General features: G+C 30.3%; 1 protein-coding gene across 2 annotated transcripts in view; it reads left to right on the forward strand.

The window, feature by feature from the left end:
* Positions 1-19,449, forward strand: part of LOC142332074 (guanine nucleotide exchange factor for Rab-3A-like) — a 183,083-nt gene that overhangs the window by 98,203 nt on the left and 65,431 nt on the right. For both annotated transcript variants that reach the window (XM_075378256.1, XM_075378257.1), the window contains exon 3: positions 17,563-18,265. In XM_075378256.1, coding sequence (XP_075234371.1) covers positions 17,786-18,265 — 480 coding nt within the window. In that variant the 5' untranslated portion in view covers positions 17,563-17,785. The remainder of the gene's footprint in view (positions 1-17,562; positions 18,266-19,449) is intronic.

Genomic DNA, 19,449 nt, shown 5'->3' on the forward strand with positions numbered 1-19,449 from the left:
TACATATAACAAACGTGGCCTGCCTACACAATTTTTCCCTTCTACCCGTCCTTCCAATATTAAAGCGACTATTCCAGGATGACTTAGTATGTGGCCTATAAGTCTGTCTCTTCTTTTAACTATATTTTTCCAAATGCTTCTTTCTTCATCTATTTGCCGCAATACCTCTTCATTTGTCACTTTATTCACCCATCTGATTTTTAACATTCTCCTATAGCACCACATTTCAAAAGCTTCTAATCTTTTCTTCTCAGGTACTCCGATCGTCCAAGTTTCACTTCCATATAAAGCGATACTCCAAACATATACTTTCAAAAATCTTTTTCTGACATTTAAATTAATTTTTGATGTAAACAAATTATATTTCTTACTGAAGGCTCGTTTCGCTTGTGCTATCCGGCATTTTATATCTTTTATGTGTTTTACTAAGGAGTAATTATTTAAGAGGTAGTAGTAGACCATTTCTAAAACTATTGTAAAGTATTGATGTTTTTCAATTGGTCGCTATCTTTGTTATTGTTGTCTTTTTTACGTCAACTTTTTTTGTTTTTAATGCTCTTCAAAATAATTTATCACAATCCTACCTTTTCCAATTAAAATTGTCAAGTTTTCCACCCAAGGAAGCAACCCTAGGAGCAAAGGACATGGTTATCTCACGCTGAATACATTATTGTGAGGTAAGATTATATGGTAAAATTTAATTCTTCTATGATAGTAGTTGAAAAATTATTTAAAGGTTCTCATACTATATTTAAATCTTCGTGATATATATATTTAAAGAATATTATTATATTAAATTTCAATTTTTGTATGTATGGAAGGAGATGTAGATAGTGTAAATTACGATATAAATTGTTAGAATTCCATTCCACCTCTTCATATTGCTGCATGGTCTATACTATTCATGAAAAAGTCATTCCTTCTTACTCTTTGAGTCTTTTATTATTTTGTATGCCCGACCCTGCAATGCATACAGCATAAAGCAACCGGGTACGTGTGACCTTTGTAAAAGTCACATTCCTTCTTCTTTATTACAGTCCCCTCCCTATTCATTATTTTTCTTATTAACATTATTATTATTATTATTGTTATTCTTATTATTATTATTATTATTTATTTTTTAATGAAAAAAGTATAATTTAATAATTTCAAATTATTTTATTTAAAAAAGATTACTTAACATCTAAAATAATTCTTTTTTTTTTGTGATTTTTTTTGTCAGTTATATTTTTGTATAACCATTGTAACTTTAATGAAAATTTTTTCATAAGTTGTTTTTTGTGTTACAACTGGAAAGTTATTAAGACTAATTTAGAAATCAATTCATTATTCTTTTTTAAATCTTTTTGAGGACAAACGCCTGTTTCTTTTACCAGTATAATTTCAGTATTAAAGGGACTTCCGTTTTTTTCTGTTTAGCCTGCAGAACCACCGTAAGGTTTTACTTCAGAGGATGATATGTATGAATTTAAATGAAGTGTAGTCTTGTATAGTCTCAGGTCGACCATTCTTTAGATGTGTGGTTAATTGAAACCCGACCATCAAAGAATACCGGTATCCACGATCTAGTATTCAAATCCATGTAAAAATATATACTAGGACTTGAACCTTAGAATTCTCGACTTCGAACTAAGCTGATTAAGGATTTCCTGTGTATTTTAAACAAACAATACTTCTAACGTTCCAAAATAAGTAACCTTGATGTTTATTTGGAAACAGTTAAAAGAAAAATTCTTAAATATCAGGAATATTTATTTAAAAAAAAAAATATATATATATAACTTACATGGTCAGCTCAACGATGCGAATTTTGAGTTTGCGTTATTGTGGAGTGGGTTAACGGCGTAGGGGCAAAGCACAGATCAGCCAAAACTGGCGCTCTCTCTCATTTCTATTCAGTGTACCTTACGACTTAGGCGTGATAGCGCGGTAATTCGTGGGTTTATGTTTGTCGAGATAGATTGATTTGAGTAAAAATAAATGTATTTTTGACAATAATTTACGTGTAAAAAATTAAAGTAAACATATAAACAAAAATGTGTGTGCTTAAGACCGCACGGCCGAAGTGAAAACTTGTGTGGGATTGCAATCGTTTCGAATTAATATATATTACAAGTAGCATATAATGTTTATATTTAATAGCCACTTTAACCTTTGACCCCTAGAACCAATTTACGCACAATTTGAACGTGTGTTTTCCACGATTATCCCCTGTTTGTAATTAAATTTTCACGCTGAAAGAATGAATTTACTATAAAATACATAGAAAAACACGGGTTTGAGATGCCCCCAAAATTATAACAAAGAAATTGGCTATTGAACTTCCACGTCTCTTTTCACGGGTTTATTGGAACGCATTAAAGAACGGCTACTTTCAATGATGAATGTGTGCGTTCACGTTAAATTTATATGTTGAAACAGTTGATTTAGTGAAAAATTCATAGTAAAACTTATGTTTTAACTGCAAACAGCAGTTAAAACATATGATGCCGATGTAGGTCATCATTACTTTCAGCGATATGTGTGTTATATCATTAATCATTATTTAATGTATGAAGTGATCATTATTTACGGTTCAAACTTCAAAATCCTTGTTGGTGTTTATAATCTAACAGCTACTCGGTTAACGCTGTAAATGTATAATGATGTTCTGCATCAATCAGTCATCATTACTTTCAGCGGAAGCAGGTGTTGTGAATTTTAATTTTTTTATATTTGTGATAGCTAATTATTGACAGCTGATGTTATTTTATTTATATTTTACATAAGAAACGGGATTTCTCAGACATATATTTCATTAAATAAAAAAGTGAAAACTTAATGAAAACGTAATATAAAATATAAACATGAAATTTGTTTTTGATGTACTCACTTTTTTATCCAGTATTCTTCACAAATATTATAATATGTTACACTTACACTGAATTTAAACAATTATTTTTTTTTATTATTATGAGTACGTATTGAAATATTTCATATAAACAATCAATTTGACATATAATAAATAAACATTTCAAGGTATATATGTGTACAATAGTACAGGCAATTTGTCATAAAAATAGGCTATATTTGAAAATCCTTACCTACCCATTGATCTTTTGTCCATGCGTTACGGGTGATGAGAGAAGCTTAAATCCAGATTTTTAACATCCCACCTCCCATTGATTTTTGAAATGCGTTTTTTTCTCTGAATCTATGCATTTTAGAGAAAAGTTTTTCAAACAAAAAATGTAGAGGACATTCTTCAATTAATATCTTTGAAGTTATGCCATTAATTTGAAATGGAAATACTTGGTGGCGCTGAAGTTGTAAAAAACGTGTTTTTTCGGTTTTTTTCACTAGAAAAAATTGTTTTTCGTCTGTATTGCATTTGGAAAAGTTGTTAATCTCAAAAAAAACAGACAACATTTATTCAAATAATTTTCTTGTTCGACTTAGCATTCCAGAATTATAGCGGTACAATGGCAACGCAGCGGTCCTATTGTTACTGTAGCCGGGAAGATCGGCATTGTTCAGCGACTAGACCGGTTTCGAACACGTGCCCAATTCACAAAATTTTCACACTTTCACAAGCTACAGTTCCAAAACGGTAAGTCGTACAAGAAAATTGTTTAAATAAAAGTTGTCTGTTTTTTTGAGATTAACAACTTTTCCGAATGGAATACAGACGAAAAACAATTTTTTCCAGTGAAAAAACTCGTTTTTTACAACTTCAGCGCCACCTAGTATTTCAATTTCAAATTATATGGCATAACTTTAAAGACATTAATTGTAGAGGAGAATGTCTCTACATTTTTTGTTTGAAAAACTTTTCTCTAAAATGCATAGATTCAGAGAAAAACGAATTTCAAAAACTTTTTGGGTTTTTCAAAAATCTAAGGGAGGGGGATGTTAAAAATCTGGAGTTAAGCTTCCCTCATAACCCCTAACATATGGAAAAAACATCAATCGGTAGGTAAGGATTTTCAATAAAAATACAAATTGACTGTACTACAAGCACAACCGAGAAGCAACGTGGTACGGCTAACTATAATTCACAGTCTCTTTACCGTATACAAATCTATACGTATACGCGTGTATGGGCATGTACAATGAAAGAGAGAAAGAGAGTGATAGAGAGGGAGAATTATTGTGAATCACCGGCAGTTTTTTCTCCCACCTCCCATCCTCTGCTACTACATATTATACTGTACACTCATATATGCATATATATATTCTCGCTCTATGCCTTTTTCTCTTTCGTATGTGCTTAGCGTCTTGCGTTACGTTACAGATTTTGATTACGAGTCGGCGATTTTTTCCCCATGTTCCATGTAATTCGTATGTACAAAAAATTCTGACAACGTGCCTGAAGAAGTTTTCACTTAAATATAGTATTAATTCAACAGAGATATTGTATTAACTGAATAAATCTTCAGTAAAAGAATTAACCAAACAGTAATTAAAATGAAATTACCAATTTTATTGGTTAAATTAAACAATTATCGAAAGTAACAAATGTTTTACTAATGCCACCATTTAGACTGATTAAACCAACAAATTGTCAAATCTATATAATCTTAATTGATCTCGAGATTTTTTTTTCTTACTTTTATGAGCTCTTAAAACTATAAAATAAAAATATGAAAACTGTATAAAAAACATTACATGATAATTCGAGTAGTCATTTTTAATTCTTTCGCTTTTTAACTTATTTGTCAAATATTTATTCTAAAACCCTCTACAATAAGAAATATCTGTTTTATATATATATATATTGTTTATTTAACCAGGTTCTTCGGTTTGGTTTACTGGTAAATAACTGAAAAATACAGTTTTAATTTTTCATAAATATTTTATTTGCCATCTATATATTTACGATCAACACTACTGTTAGGAGTGCAATGGTAATGCTTAAATTCGAACTATCATTCGCCCTAAAAAAAATTGTGATGCAGCAGCCCTAAAATTCTAATATATATGTCACCCGCCTACTGAACAAAACTATCCCATTTAGTGTTTTAATTACTTATCACCCAAATTTCAAAACTCGTTTACCCATCCCATATAATTTACTGTCTCTCCCCGTTGTTATAGAATTGAACACATTAGCCTTCTCGGCGAGACTATAATAATTTTTTTTTTTTAATTTTCCAAGAGGAACAGCCACTATTTTTGTGACGGTTATTTTAATGCGTACAGTGGATATTTTGGATGGTGTTCGCTGAATTTAGAGACTGATTAACAATATTTTCAGGAAAATTAAAAAAAATAACAATAGTGATCTAAGATTTTTTATTTAGAAAAAATTTCTTTGGTCGTTGGGTTTCAATTAACCACACATCTCAGGAATGATCGAACTGAGACTACGTTTCATTTACACTCATACATATCATCCTCATTCATTTTCTCAAGTAATACTTGAACGGTAATTCCCGGAGGATAAACAGGAAAAAGAAAAAAAAGTTAAACACTTAATAGAAGTTTGTACGGCGACAAACGAGATTTATGGGCTAAATATCCACGATTAGGTTATGATGGTTAGACGGAGCTGAGTAAATACATTAAAAAGTTACATAAATAGAAAAACTTTGGAATATATATAACAGATAATTAAAAATTAAGATTGTAAAAATTATAGTGAGGTTAAAATATTAGTAAAAAACGTCATATAACAGTGAAATATAATTATATATGTTTTAAGAGAAATTCACTGCAGTTCTACTACAGTTAAATCGCTGTAAAAACTTTTATTCCGTTATAGAAGAAAATGTATATTTCATTGATACCATATGCAAATCGGTATTCCCGTAAAATGTTCCATGTTAAATAACAACACATAAAATAATTTATGCAAAATTCTACCGACCTACTTCCACTCATTCATATAATACACATAAATACAGTATTAATATTATATTTATATACGTATATATATATATATATATATATATATATATAGAAAATATTAACGTACTATATAGGTCAAATTACAAAAGCGGATAAGGACCAGGCATAAAAATTAAAACCTACAAATCGGTACCGCTGTGCAGAATTTAACACGATTTTTAAAAAGGAAAGAGTAATATAAATAAAAATGAAATAATGTATAAATTTAAACAAAAAATTCGAATTTAAAAAAAAAACTTTTTTAATTACATAAAATATGATCGATTTCGTATATTTTTCGTTCTATAAAATAGGTTGCCTCCTTAAAAAATTCTATATATTTTTTCTTAAAATGTAAAACAAAACACGATTACACAGATTATTAATTAATTTTCATTACACATCGAAGAAACAAGTACAACTTAAAAAAGATTGTTAATTAATAAATGAAAGATAACAGAAATAAAAATAGCCAGAGCTGACAGTTTTAAATACCTAGGAGAATGGATAACACAAATCAATAGTGAAAAAATAACTCTAGAAAACAGATTACTCAAAATAGAAAAAACATACACAATATCACGAAGAATACGTACAACAAGAAATTCCTTTCCTGGAACACCAAACTAAGACACTTACAAACGGTAGTTAAACCAGAAATACTATATACGACAGAAACGCTGAAACTACATAAAGTACAGGACGTAGAGAGAATAGAGAGAAGAATCTTACGAAAATATCCTAATATTTTCGTAAGATTCTTCTCTCTATTTGTATTTATATTCTTCTCTTTGTTTTATATTCTTCTCTTGTTTTTTGGGCCTACCCAAAAAACAACACAGTACTAGATTATAAACAAAGATCAAACCAAGGGCTATATTCCAAAATAGAAAAAATAACAGATGTAATCAGATAAAGAAGACTGCAATTCTATTGACACATATAAAGAATGGAGAACACCAGACTAACAAAACAGATCTTCACCCTACTAAACGCTCACAAGAACAAGATAACCTGGCTTAAAGAAATAAACAATTCAATAGACTCAGACATTTTAAAAGACAGAGCAACATTCAAAAAAACAATACAGGAATTAGAGTTTCAGGAGAGGAAAAAACTCAGTTGTAGAATAGGGACAAAATGGACTCGAGAAGACAAAGAACACCATTCTAGAAAAATGAAAGAAGCATGGGCTAAAAAGTTGATTAAACGTGCCCTGAAATGAAAGATATTTTTAATTAAAATATTTGGTTTTATAATGGATTATACACGTAATATATATAAAATTCTATATCATAATTTATTGGTATGGTAATAATTGAATCCCAAGAAAATGCTTCCTTTTTTTATTTTTTTATTTTTTTTTGTCTTCAGTCATTTGACTGGTTTGATGCAGCTCTCCAAGATTCCCTATCTAGTGCTAGTCGTTTCATTTCGGTATACCCCTACATCCTACATCCCAGGTTACAGTAACAATATAATGTGAATAGAAAATCCTATAAAAATTAAATCAATGAGAAAGTAATTGCCTATTCCGTATCTAAGATTACAGTTATCATTTAACGCCCTCACAGGTTACTACGGTAACAATATAATCTGAATAGAAAAAGCGATAAAAATTTAACCAATGAACAAGTCATCTCCTCTTCCGTTTTACAGATAAGATTAAACATTTTACGCCTTCAGGGATTACTACGGTAAAAGACTAATCAAAATTGAAAAGACAATAAAAATTAAGCCAATAAACAACACATTCGCTCTTTCGTTTCTCAGATTACACTTAAAAAATTAACGGCCTTACAGATTACTTCAATAACTACCTGATCAGAATATAAAAGCAGATAAAAATCAAACTAATCAACAAGAAATCACTTTCCCGTATTTAAGATTATATTTATCATTTTAACGCCCTCGCAGATTACTACGGCGGTAACAATTTATTCAGAATTTTTTTTTTTTTGTCTTCAGTCATTTGACTGGTTTGATGCAGCTCTCCAAGATTCCCTATCTAGTGCTAGTCGTTTCATTTCAGTATACCCTCTACATCCTACATCCCTAACAATTTGTTTTACATATTCCAAACGTGGCCTGCCTACACAATTTTTTCCTTCTACCTGTCCCTCCAATATTAAAGCGACTATTCCAGGATGCCTTAGTATGTGGCCTATAAGTCTGTCTCTTCTTTTAACTATATTTTTCCAAATGCTTCTTTCTTCATCTATTTGCCGCAATGTCTCTTCATTTGTCACTTTATCCACCCATCTGATTTTTAACATTCTCCTATAGCACCGCATTTCAAAAGCTTCTAATCTTTTCTTCTCAGATACTCCGATCGTCCAAGTTTCACTTCCATATAAAGCGACACTCCAAACATATACTTTCAAAAATCTTTTCCTGACATTTAAATTAATTTTTGATGTAAACAAATTATATTTCTTACTGAAGGCGCGTTTCGTTTGTGCTCAAGGCTTGTTTTATATCGCTCCTGCTTCGTCCTTCTTTAGTAATTCTACTTCCCAAATAGTTTTTTTATTTAGAAAAAACTAAACGTTTGTTATGATAAAATTAAAAAAAGATTAAACAAAAAATGTATAGAAATTCCTGACTTACAAAATTGTAAATCAATCAAGAAAAATTTTAAATAAATATCGGAAAGGAGGGGTTTTCTTTTACAAAGAAAAAAAAACTGTAAACCAAAAAAGAATATATTAACAAAAAGATTAACTTAAAAAGTACTAACAGGAAACGAAAGAGAGAGAAGCTAAGCAAAGTTTTAAACGTAATCAATGGCATGGCATTTTTCACGCGTTGCGAAATTCATTATCATCTATCGGTAACTATTAGTGATCTAAATCTGTTGTTACTTGAATTATTTATTTATTTTTTTTTTACTTTTAAGGCCTCAAAGGACCACTTTAGTCAGAATAATTCAAGTCATTTTTGCCGATCTTTTGGCCTTTAAGTTCTTAACTTTTACTTTCTCCTAATATTTAGTCATTCTTAATGATCTTGCTTTTCGATCCTCTTCTGAATAAACCCTTTTTGTATAATTAAAAGTTCTTACTTTAAAGTTGGTATTCGGATCTTTAATAACAAATTTTAATTTTTCGGATTTATTAAGTAAATCCTTGTAAGTCAAATTTAATTCTTGTATGTCTTCTTTAATTTCTTTGATCCACAATGGCGGATTTTTTAAAGACCAAAATTGGATCGATAATTCTCTTAGTAATCCTGTCCTGCGGTAATCTTAACAAGTGTGCACAGAAAGAAATTCGCTTCTTTTTCATAGTATCAATAAAATTGATGAAACTTGTATGCATCGCTACCGACCTAACCAAGGAACAGTGGTTTACGGTCAGAGAACACCCTCTAAATTAGGCAAAATCCACTCCATCAGATGATGACCACTTCGTTATGGAATTCTTTTGTTATAATCCTCATTGACTTTGTGGAGAAAGGTAAAACAACAACGTGTCAGTTTTACGCAAATTTGTTGGGTTGTCTAAAGAAGAAAATAAAGAAAAAACGATTATATTTGACAAAAAAATCTCTTTCATAAATAAAATTCATTAACATATTCTTCTGTGATTTTGTCAGCAAAATTGTTAGAATTACACTACGAAATTCTTCCGCACTAAGCTATTCCTAGATTTAGCACCTTTGGACCACTATGTATTTCCATATATAAATACATTTTTTTATTGGAAATAAATTTTGCGCGATTGTTGTAGTTATTGCTGAAAAAACTGGAGATTTTGAAAGCTTAGATAAATTATACTATAAGGATGGAATCGGACAAAAATTGAGTACCGTTGGTCTGAACGTCCAGACTGAAGAGATAAGAATATTCTTAACATATGTTAAGAAATAAAAAAAGTTTTTTCCTGAAAAATTGCCTTATTTTTCCACGTATTTATCGAATACCCCAAAATGCAATTAAATAAAATGAAATTTTAATTTAATTAATTAATTTTTTTTTCAATTAAATTTGCATTAAAATTTTTAAATGCAATTTTAGTTTCATACAGGATAATTTTGCCATAGATATCTGAACGTTGTATAGACGTTGCACCAAATATTTATAATGTAAATATTAGTGATGCCTTCTAATAGTAATCGAAAAGAATTTTCATTATTATAACATTTTTTGTTCATTTCAAAATGTTGGCTTCGTTTCAAACGTATACCGTAAAAGAACAGTGTGCTGTGATAAGATTTTTATTTTCTGAAGATGTAAATCCAGCAGAAATTCACTGAAACGGTAAGGTAAAAAATATAACCAGAAACAAAACCCACAGTTGTAAGAATTTTTGGGAAAGTCTTACAACTGTGTTGTCAGATTTTTTATTATTGTAGTTATGGGTGGATTGTTTTGTTTAGTAATATTTTACTGTAATTTTGTTAAGTGGAGGTAGTTATGAAAAGTCGTTTTAAAAACTTAAGTAATCTCATTAAGGTTGAAAAAAAATACGACGGAATCTTTTCCAATGGACTTTTTGGATTTCTTCATGGACTTTTCCAATTTGATCATCCCTTTTTAATTTAATCGATTAGAATTCGTAAAAATAATCTTTATATACTTTTCCTTTATGACCTAATTTGGAATATTTTATCCATATTTAAGTTTTTTAGTTGTTCTTGAGAATATGAGGTACATCAGTTAGGGTTTTCCCATTTATATGTCGCTGGGAGATGATAAAAACGGAGATTTGATCAAAACCCTAAGGTAGATGATCAATTCATGGAAGATGTTAAAATTACAACTCTGTGGGGTGATTTCCCTAAAGAAAGTAAGTGATTTGATCAAATGAGGATATATATATATATATATATATGTATTAATCCTCTTTGTTATTGAGGATTTTGAGGTCACAGTGGACCACTTTAGTCAACTCTGGCTCGTCTTTTCTTTTTCTTTTTTTTTCTTGATTTCTTTCCAATACTTCTTCATTCTGTCAGATCTTGTTTTTCTGAGTTCTTCTGAACAAACCCTTGTTGTTGTTTTCTTCAATTTTAAATCTGGAGTTTGCTTCTTTTAATATTTTTATATTGTCAGTTTTGTTTCATAAATCTTCTATTGTGATTTCTAGTTCTTACATATCTTGTTTAATTTCGTTTATCCAGGTCGGTGTTTAGGACATTTTCCAGTATTTCTCGACCAGTTTCCTGCCGAGCCTGTTCGGTTCTATTCTTATTATGTGTCCAAAAAAGGAGATTGTTTTCTTACTAAAGTAGTCTAGAACTGGTTCTACGTCTTTATGTACCTCTTAGTTTGGTATAAATCTCCATTTTCCCCCATCAGTAAGTCGTCGTTCATTAATGCATGTTCTTAGAATTCTTCTTTCTATTCTTTGCATCTCTGCTGAGTAGGAAATATTGGATCTTAGTTTGAAGAGTGTTTCGCTTCCATATGATATTATAGGTCGGATTACAATTTTGTAATGTCTGAGTTTGGTATTTATTGAGATGAATCTTTTATTATATGTTGTTTTGGTGGTATTTTGTACATAATTGAGCTTTTGTGATCTTTCTTTCCAGTCTCTTTTTTCTTTGAGGTCACGTGTGATATTTTCTCCTAAATATTTAAACCGTTCAACTAGCTCGACTTTGTCCGTTTATGATTACGTGGTTCAATACCAGGGGATTTATGGCCGTTATTCTAGTCTTTTCATATGATATTCTTAGGCCTATTTTTCCTGCTAGTTCTTCCAATGAAGTTTCTTGGATTCTACCTTCTGCGATGTTATTGGTTAGAAACGCTAGGTCATCTGCAAATCCTAAACAGTTTACTTTGATATAGTTTACATGTTTCCTTGCTTTAATCGTTACGTGTGGTGGGTCTTTTGTACCACTCTCTCATTAATTAATCCTTTTACTTCATTAATATTTCTGTCACTATGGCAACAGAAATATAACTAAGTAAAATAGGTAATATTTTTTCTTTAATGAATATCTGTAAAATATTTAATATTTTCACAAGCATGAGGATACGAACTCGTCGAGGGTCCAGGGGGCGGAGCTCCCTGACTAGACGGTCGGGCGAGAGAAGCGATCGCTAACCGGCTAGTCATTTAATTATTTCCTGTGGATTGCTTCAATCACTCCCTCTTGCCATTTACTTATTAAACCAGTCAAAAGGGCTTTTTATAATGAAAAAATTCTTACCCGGAAACCGATTTCGGGATATTTTGAACTACATTTTGAAGATGAAAACGTATATGTTTTAAACTTGTCGCAACAAGTTGAAACGAAATTAAAAAATTGTTTAAACAATGTTTTTGTGCAAAATAATGGTTTTTGTTTTAGTTTTTTTTTGCTTATAAAATGAGAACCGTTGTAGCAATGACAATACTTTTAATACAGAATTTGTAGAAAATTGCAAAAACTATAAAATGAGACCTTATGTGTTTTTATTGATGCATTTCCCGCTGAGAAAATGAAGAAAAACTGCTAAAATGGTTATTTTTGCAAAAAATTTCCAACTCTGTTTTTTTGTGTTTGAAGTATCGGCCTTTTTGTGAAAATATAGGTAATGTCTTATAAAATATGTGTGCAGAAACTGGATTCTATCGGATGCGTACTTTATGCTCAATAGATACTCTAAATTTTTCACGCCTTTTCTTGTAGCATTCTATCTCGTACGATCGCTTAAATGAAATTTTAAAGACAGATTTGGAAAGTAGAGAAGCTAAACAATAATTCATTAATATACTTCCATTAGTTTATATGTTGTTGAATTAGTATAAAATGCACCCAAACCTCGAGTGTTACATGCGAGAGAGGCGGTGGTAGTGGCGGTATACGTCAGTGGCGGGGAAGTGCAGCACGGCGCTCCCATCAAATATTTACCCTCAAACGTAGACAAAGAATTAATATGTACCGATTCAATCGATGGAAATTTCTATCTTCACGTTATTTTTTAATCATTGCTAATATTGTACGTATATAAAGCAAATTGATTATTGTAAATTATTATTATTATTATAATAAAACTATTACTATTATTATTATAAAGCAAATTAATCTAATTTATATTCAAAACAAAATTTTCGAATGGTGGCTTACTGACGATTGTACTTGAAAATTTCATGGTGGGCGGAATAAATTTCATCAAACATAAGAGAGGGATTGTTAGTTCCAGAATTTTCCATCTTTAGTTTACTATATTTCTTTCGAAAAAATGCTTATCCGGGAATATCCACTAGAAGGCAAGCTGACAACATTGAGCTTGCCAAATATTTAAAGAAAGATGAGATGAAGGTTTTATACGTATAAAATGCTCAAAAACAATCCCACTCGGCACGCTGGACGGCGGAGATTTCACCGTTATTAAGTAAGGGATAAAAAAGATTTCTACCTTAAAATTAGGAAAAACTTCAAATTTACTCAATATGACAAGGGTTGCATGTGAAAAAAATTTCACATATTTAGCATACGACAAGTCCCTTCTTACAATTCCAGCAACATTTTGGTAATTTCTTGCCGGAAGGGTTGGTCATATCAAAAATTGTTTCAATCAAAAGTTTTAGGTAATGTTTAGAGGATTAACGACCAGTTTAAACCGATTCGATACTGTGCCGATTAAGGGAGGTATGATATTTTTGTTTTCGAAACCTCGATGGTTGGTGATATCAAAAAACCTTACTAAAATAAGTTTCAGGCCCTTATCCAAAGAATAGTAGGAACTTTAAACGAATTCGATATTTTACTTAATAAGAAAGTTATAGCGATATTTTGTTTTTTGAAAAAAGCTCTCTATTTCCACCCCTATGATCCTATTTTGCCCATTAACGAACTCGACCGAGATTTTGGGTCGTTATATTTTATGTATCAATTTAAAAGTGATTGGCACAAAATTACGGCAGTTATCGTGTCCAAAAGAAATTGAAATATATATGTATTAATAAAGCTTTTGAGTTGGTGGTGGTTTTGGGGTCTGGGGGATGTGAAATGCCCCCAGATACGTCGAAATTTTCTGGAAGTCCAATCATGGACCCATTAAAATAGGTAGGCTTTCTTATGAAATCTACCTAAAAAATGTTGACCGAAAAATTTAGGAAAATGCCTACGAGAAATTAAAAAAAAAAAGTACTGACAGAAAAAGGAGAGAAATGCTAGTTAAACGTAGTGCATACCTGGTTGTAACAGTAGGGTGGAGGTGGAAAATGGAAGTTGGGACAATTTAAAAACACCAGATTAATAAAATTTTGAAGTTACGGTTTAAAAAGGGGAAGAGGGAGAATTAATATGATAATCGTAATTATTTGTGAGATCATTATTCATTATTATTTTCTTTTAAGAGTTTTTCGTTGTAGCTCTTTGTAAGAGATTATCACAACGTACATCTTTGTTATTGCATATTATGTATCTATTTCTATTCAAAAGCCCCTATAATAACTCCAATATATTTCTTTTTATATACATCCTGCTTATCTTAAGTCTTATTAATAAGTAAAATGAAACTTCCTGTAATGCATTTCCACCACCCACTTATCATGTGATAGTTTATACATGATATTGTTTCGTACGAATTTCCGTTTTTGTCATCAAAAGATTATTCCTTCTACCCACATTTATTTATTTTTAATTTAATGACTGGTACGGTTTGAATTTAATAAGTTAAATGAGAAATTATTAATACAGTAAGATGTTGATTATTTGAACTCTGATTATCCGGATGTCCAATCATACGGACTGCTTAATTTGCACTTGTCGGTTATAAAAACAGATTAAGGCATTATATAAAAATCAAATATGCAATTTAAAAAAAGCTTTGCTTCAACAGGAAATGTACTATTTAATTGATTTTTAGTAATTCTTGTAGCTTTTTGAATTTCAGAAGTATATTTTTAATTTGAAAGAAATTGGTTTATTTTTTATATTTTCGTCCTGTAATCAAGTGAAATGCAGGTTAAAATTAGAATGATATGTTAAATTCGTATTATAAACCTTATTTAATTTTCTGATTATCTGGATTGGGCCATACTAAGTTGTAAGAAAAGATGTATCAATACGACTTATAATAAACTGTATTAAAAAAAAAAAAATCGTTTTTAAATAACTGTTTCAAACAGGAAGATATGATTATATATGAAATAATTGCATTCTGGTGATTATATATATATATATATATATATACTGATGTTTCTGACAGTAACTCATATCCGGGATACACAGAATGAGATAGATTTGACCTTGCGACGTCATCAAGTGAAAAAAAAAAATTAAAAAGGGAAAAATAATTAATATTATTTTTTCTCAAAGCAACAACATTACGCCATATTACAGTCATTTTATGATTGTTGAATTTTTTAGCGAATGAAAATTCCAAGCTTGACCAAGATACGAACCTAGAACTTTCTGATTGAGAGAGTGGAATTACTCGTATTATTACTGTAACTGTATTTATTTATTTCTAATAATAAAAAAAAAACTTTAAATGCAAAACACACAGTTATTTTTTGCAATAATTAAGCCCACCTCAGGGCGTTGACCCTAAAAAGTTATTTTACGCAAAACACAAAACATAAAATGTTTTTCGACTCCAGTATTTTATCCCAAATTTTTTTAAAAAATATTAAAAATACAGTTCTGGGACTTTTTTTTTCAATTTTTCAGGTCAGCACTTTTTTCTGTTTAGCTTTCCGGAATCACTGTAAGGTATTATTTCAGAAGATGAATGAGGATAATAATATGTATGAATGTAAATGAAGTGTAGTCTTGTACAGACTCAGGTCGACCATTCCTGAGACGTTTGGTTAATTGAAACCTAACCACTAAAGAAAAACGGAAAATTCACGATCTAGTATTCAAATTCGTATAAAAGTAAGGTTCAAATCCTAGTAAAGTAGGATTTGAACCTTAGAAATCTCGACTTCGAAATCATCTGATTTGCGATAACCAGTTGAACACTAGACCAACCCGGTGGATTAACTAGTTCATCTAGATCAAAAAAATATTTATATATGTTACACTGCTTTTGACCTTATATTTCAGAAGTGACCGGATGGATTATCTTCAAATTAGGCTCAAATATTTCTATAATGAGGCATCGATGATATTAATTTTAGGTAGATTTCATAAGAAAGCTAATGGGTACCATGATTCAACTTCCGGAAAATTTTGACATATCTTTGCGTTTCACATCCCCCAGACCCCAAAACCAGAGTCATTTAAAAAGTTTATTTATACATTTATATGTATATATTTCACTTTCTTGTGGACACGATAACTACCGTAATTTTACGTCAATCCCTTTCAAATTGATACATAAAATATAACGACCCAAAATCTCGGTCGAGTTCGTTAATGGGCAAAATAGGATCATGGGGGTGGAAATAGAGAGCTTTTTTCAAAAAACAAAATATCGCTATAACTTTCTTATTAAGTAAAATATCGAATTCGTTTAAAGTTCCTACTATTCTTTGGATAAGGGCCTGAAACTTATTTAAGTAAGGTTTTTTGATATCACCAACCATCGGGGTTTCGAAAACAAAAATATCATACCTCCCTTAATCGGCACAGTATCGAATCGGTTTAAACTGGTCGTTAATCCTCTAAACATTACCTAAAACTTTTGATTGAAACAATTTTTGATATGACCAACCCTTCCGGCAAGAAATTACCAAGATGTTGCTGGAATTGTAAGAAGGGACTTGTCGTATGCTAAATATGTGAAATTTTTTTCACATGCAACCCTTGTCATATTGAGTAAATTTGAAGTTTTTCCTAATTTTAAGGTAGAAATCTTTTTTAGCCCCTACTTAGCAACGGTGAAATCTCCGCCGTCCAGCGTGCCGAATGGGATTGTTTTTGAGCATTTTATACGTATAAAACCTTCATCTCATCTTTCTTTAAATATTTGGCAAGCTCAATGTTGTCAGCTTGCCTTCTAGTGGATATTCCTGGATAAGCATTTTTTCGAAAGAAATATAGTAAACTAAAGATGGAAAATTCTGGTACTAACAATCCCTTTCTTATGTTTGGTGAAATTTATTCCGCCCACCATGAAATTTTCAAGTATAATCGTCAGTAAGCCACCATTCGAAAATTTTGTTTTAGTATATAAATTAGATTATTTGCTTTATAATAATAAAAATAATAGTAATAGTTTTTTTTATAATAATAATAATTTATAAGAATCAATTTTGAAGTTTACCACCACTACTAGACCAGCTCGGTGGATTAACCCAACCAAAATATTAGGTAATCATAAGTTGGTATCTTAAAATGGAATATAGTAATAGATCGAAATGAATTCTCATTATTATAACTTTTTTTGTTCATTTCAAAATGTTGGCTTCGCTTCAAACGTATACCGTGAAAGAACAGCATGCTGTGATAAAATTTTTATTTTCTGAAGATGTATCATGTAGAAATTCACTGAAGGCTGTTAAAACAGTACGGTAAAAAGTGTAACCAGAAACAACAACCCACAGTTGTAAGAATTTTTGGGAAAGTCCTAAAACTGTGTTGTTAGCTTTTTTGTTATTGTAGTTGTGAATGGATTGCCTTGTTAGTAGTATTTTAACGTAATTTTTTGTTATATTTCACACCACAATAATGTCTTTCAAAATTCCAGCAAACAAAAACCTTTCTGTACTAGATTAATGACTATTTAATATTGTTTAAATTATATTCACAGTAATATCTATATCGGTTAATAATAAAAAAAATAATTTTACTCTGTTTCAGATATTAATATGGACGATTAATGGATGTTTCCAAGAAGAGGAAAAAGAAGAAAAGTAATCGTTATATTAAAAAAAATGAAATAATATTAAAGGCGGCCGATGATGTAACAAATTAAAATATAGTGTGATTACATAAAATTAATAATAAATATGAGAAAATTGTAATGGTAAAATTTTAATGTCATTAGAATAAAACTAATTATTTTAATGTCAGCGGTAATAAAATGGTATTAAAAGACAATATGGATAACGATGAAATAAGTAATGTGGATAATGATCGTCAAAACAAACAACAAACTAGACAACAGCAATTCGTTTTAAATGAGGTCCGAAAAAATTTTACCGCAGATGAAAATAATGAAATTAGTAGTATTGTAACTAATGGTAAATGTGAAACTGTCGAAAATAATTTAGATAAGGATTCGACCGATAAATTATCAATAAAAAGATCTTTATTAAAGAATAATGATGAAAATTTCACTCGTAAAAATGGTATTAGTTTATTAAAAAATGACAAAATTAAAACATCCTTAGAATCATTAAATGAAACGGATATCCGATTAGAAAGAGGTTCGGATGAAAGGAAGTCGAATCATAGCGGTAACAGTAGTCAGATGACGCATTTAGATACGGATCATGAAAACGATCTGGATGAAATGTTACGCTGTAGGCGTGATACAACGCACGGATATGATAATTTACAGGTAATTTTTATTTATTTATTATTTTGTACATAATTTATTATTATATAGTACATATATATATTTCAGAAAAAATGATAGCTGATTGAAGAAAGAACTAGTATAGTCGATAATGTATTTCTTTAGCTATACGTTATATGACCGGGTATATGATATCATCTTATTTTCTATTAATGTTTGAAGACTTCAATATGCAGTGCTGTTACGTGTAAAATATAATTTTACGTAGAAGAATAGAATTAATTTTATTTTTCCTTTTTCAACTATAGCGATATATGCCGCTATAAAAATAATGGGAAAGTACATATATCGGTTAAAAAGAAATCGAAAAAAATGATCTTTTAAGGGTTTGTCTTAGGAGACATTTAAAAAAGTTTTTAACAAAAAAAATTAGATTTAAATTAATTGAAAATAATTTGCGAAATTTTTTTTTTATTCCAATGCTTTTTTTTTGTCTTCAGTCATTTGGCTGGTTTGATGCAGCTCTCCAAGATTCCCTATCTAGTGCTAGTCGTTTCATTTCAGTATACCCTCTACATCCTACATCCCTAACAATTTGTTTTACATATTCCAAACGTGACCTGCCTACACAATTTTTTCCTTCTACCTGTCCCTCCAATATTAAAGCGACTATTCCAGGATGCCTTAGTATGTGGCCTATAAGTCTGTCTCTTCTTTTAACTATATTTTTCCAAATGCTTCTTTCTTCATCTATTTGCCGCAATGTCTCTTCATTTGTCACTTTATCCAACCATCTGATTTTTAACATTCTCCTATAGCACCGCATTTCAAAAGCTTCTAATCTTTTCTTCTCAGATACTCCGATCGTCCAAGTTTCATTTCCATATAAAGCGACACTCCAAACATACACTTTCAAAAATCTTTTCCTGACATTTAAATTAATTTTTGATGTAAACAAATTATATTTCTTACTGAAGGCTCGTTTAGCTTGTGCTATTCGGCATTTTATATCGCTCCTGCTTCGTCCATCTTTAGTAATTCTACTTCCCAAATAACAAAATTCTTCTACCTCCATAATCGTTTCTCCTCCTATTTTCACATTCAGTGGTCCATCTTTGTTATTTCTACCACATTTCATTACTTTTGTTTTGTTCTTGTTTATTTTCATGCGATAGTTCTTGCGTAGGACTTCATCTATGCCGTTCATTGTTTCTGCTAAATCCTTT

This window comes from Lycorma delicatula, chromosome 11 (assembly GCF_047948215.1).
Source record: "Lycorma delicatula isolate Av1 chromosome 11, ASM4794821v1, whole genome shotgun sequence".
NCBI classification, from domain to species: domain Eukaryota; kingdom Metazoa; phylum Arthropoda; class Insecta; order Hemiptera; family Fulgoridae; genus Lycorma; species Lycorma delicatula.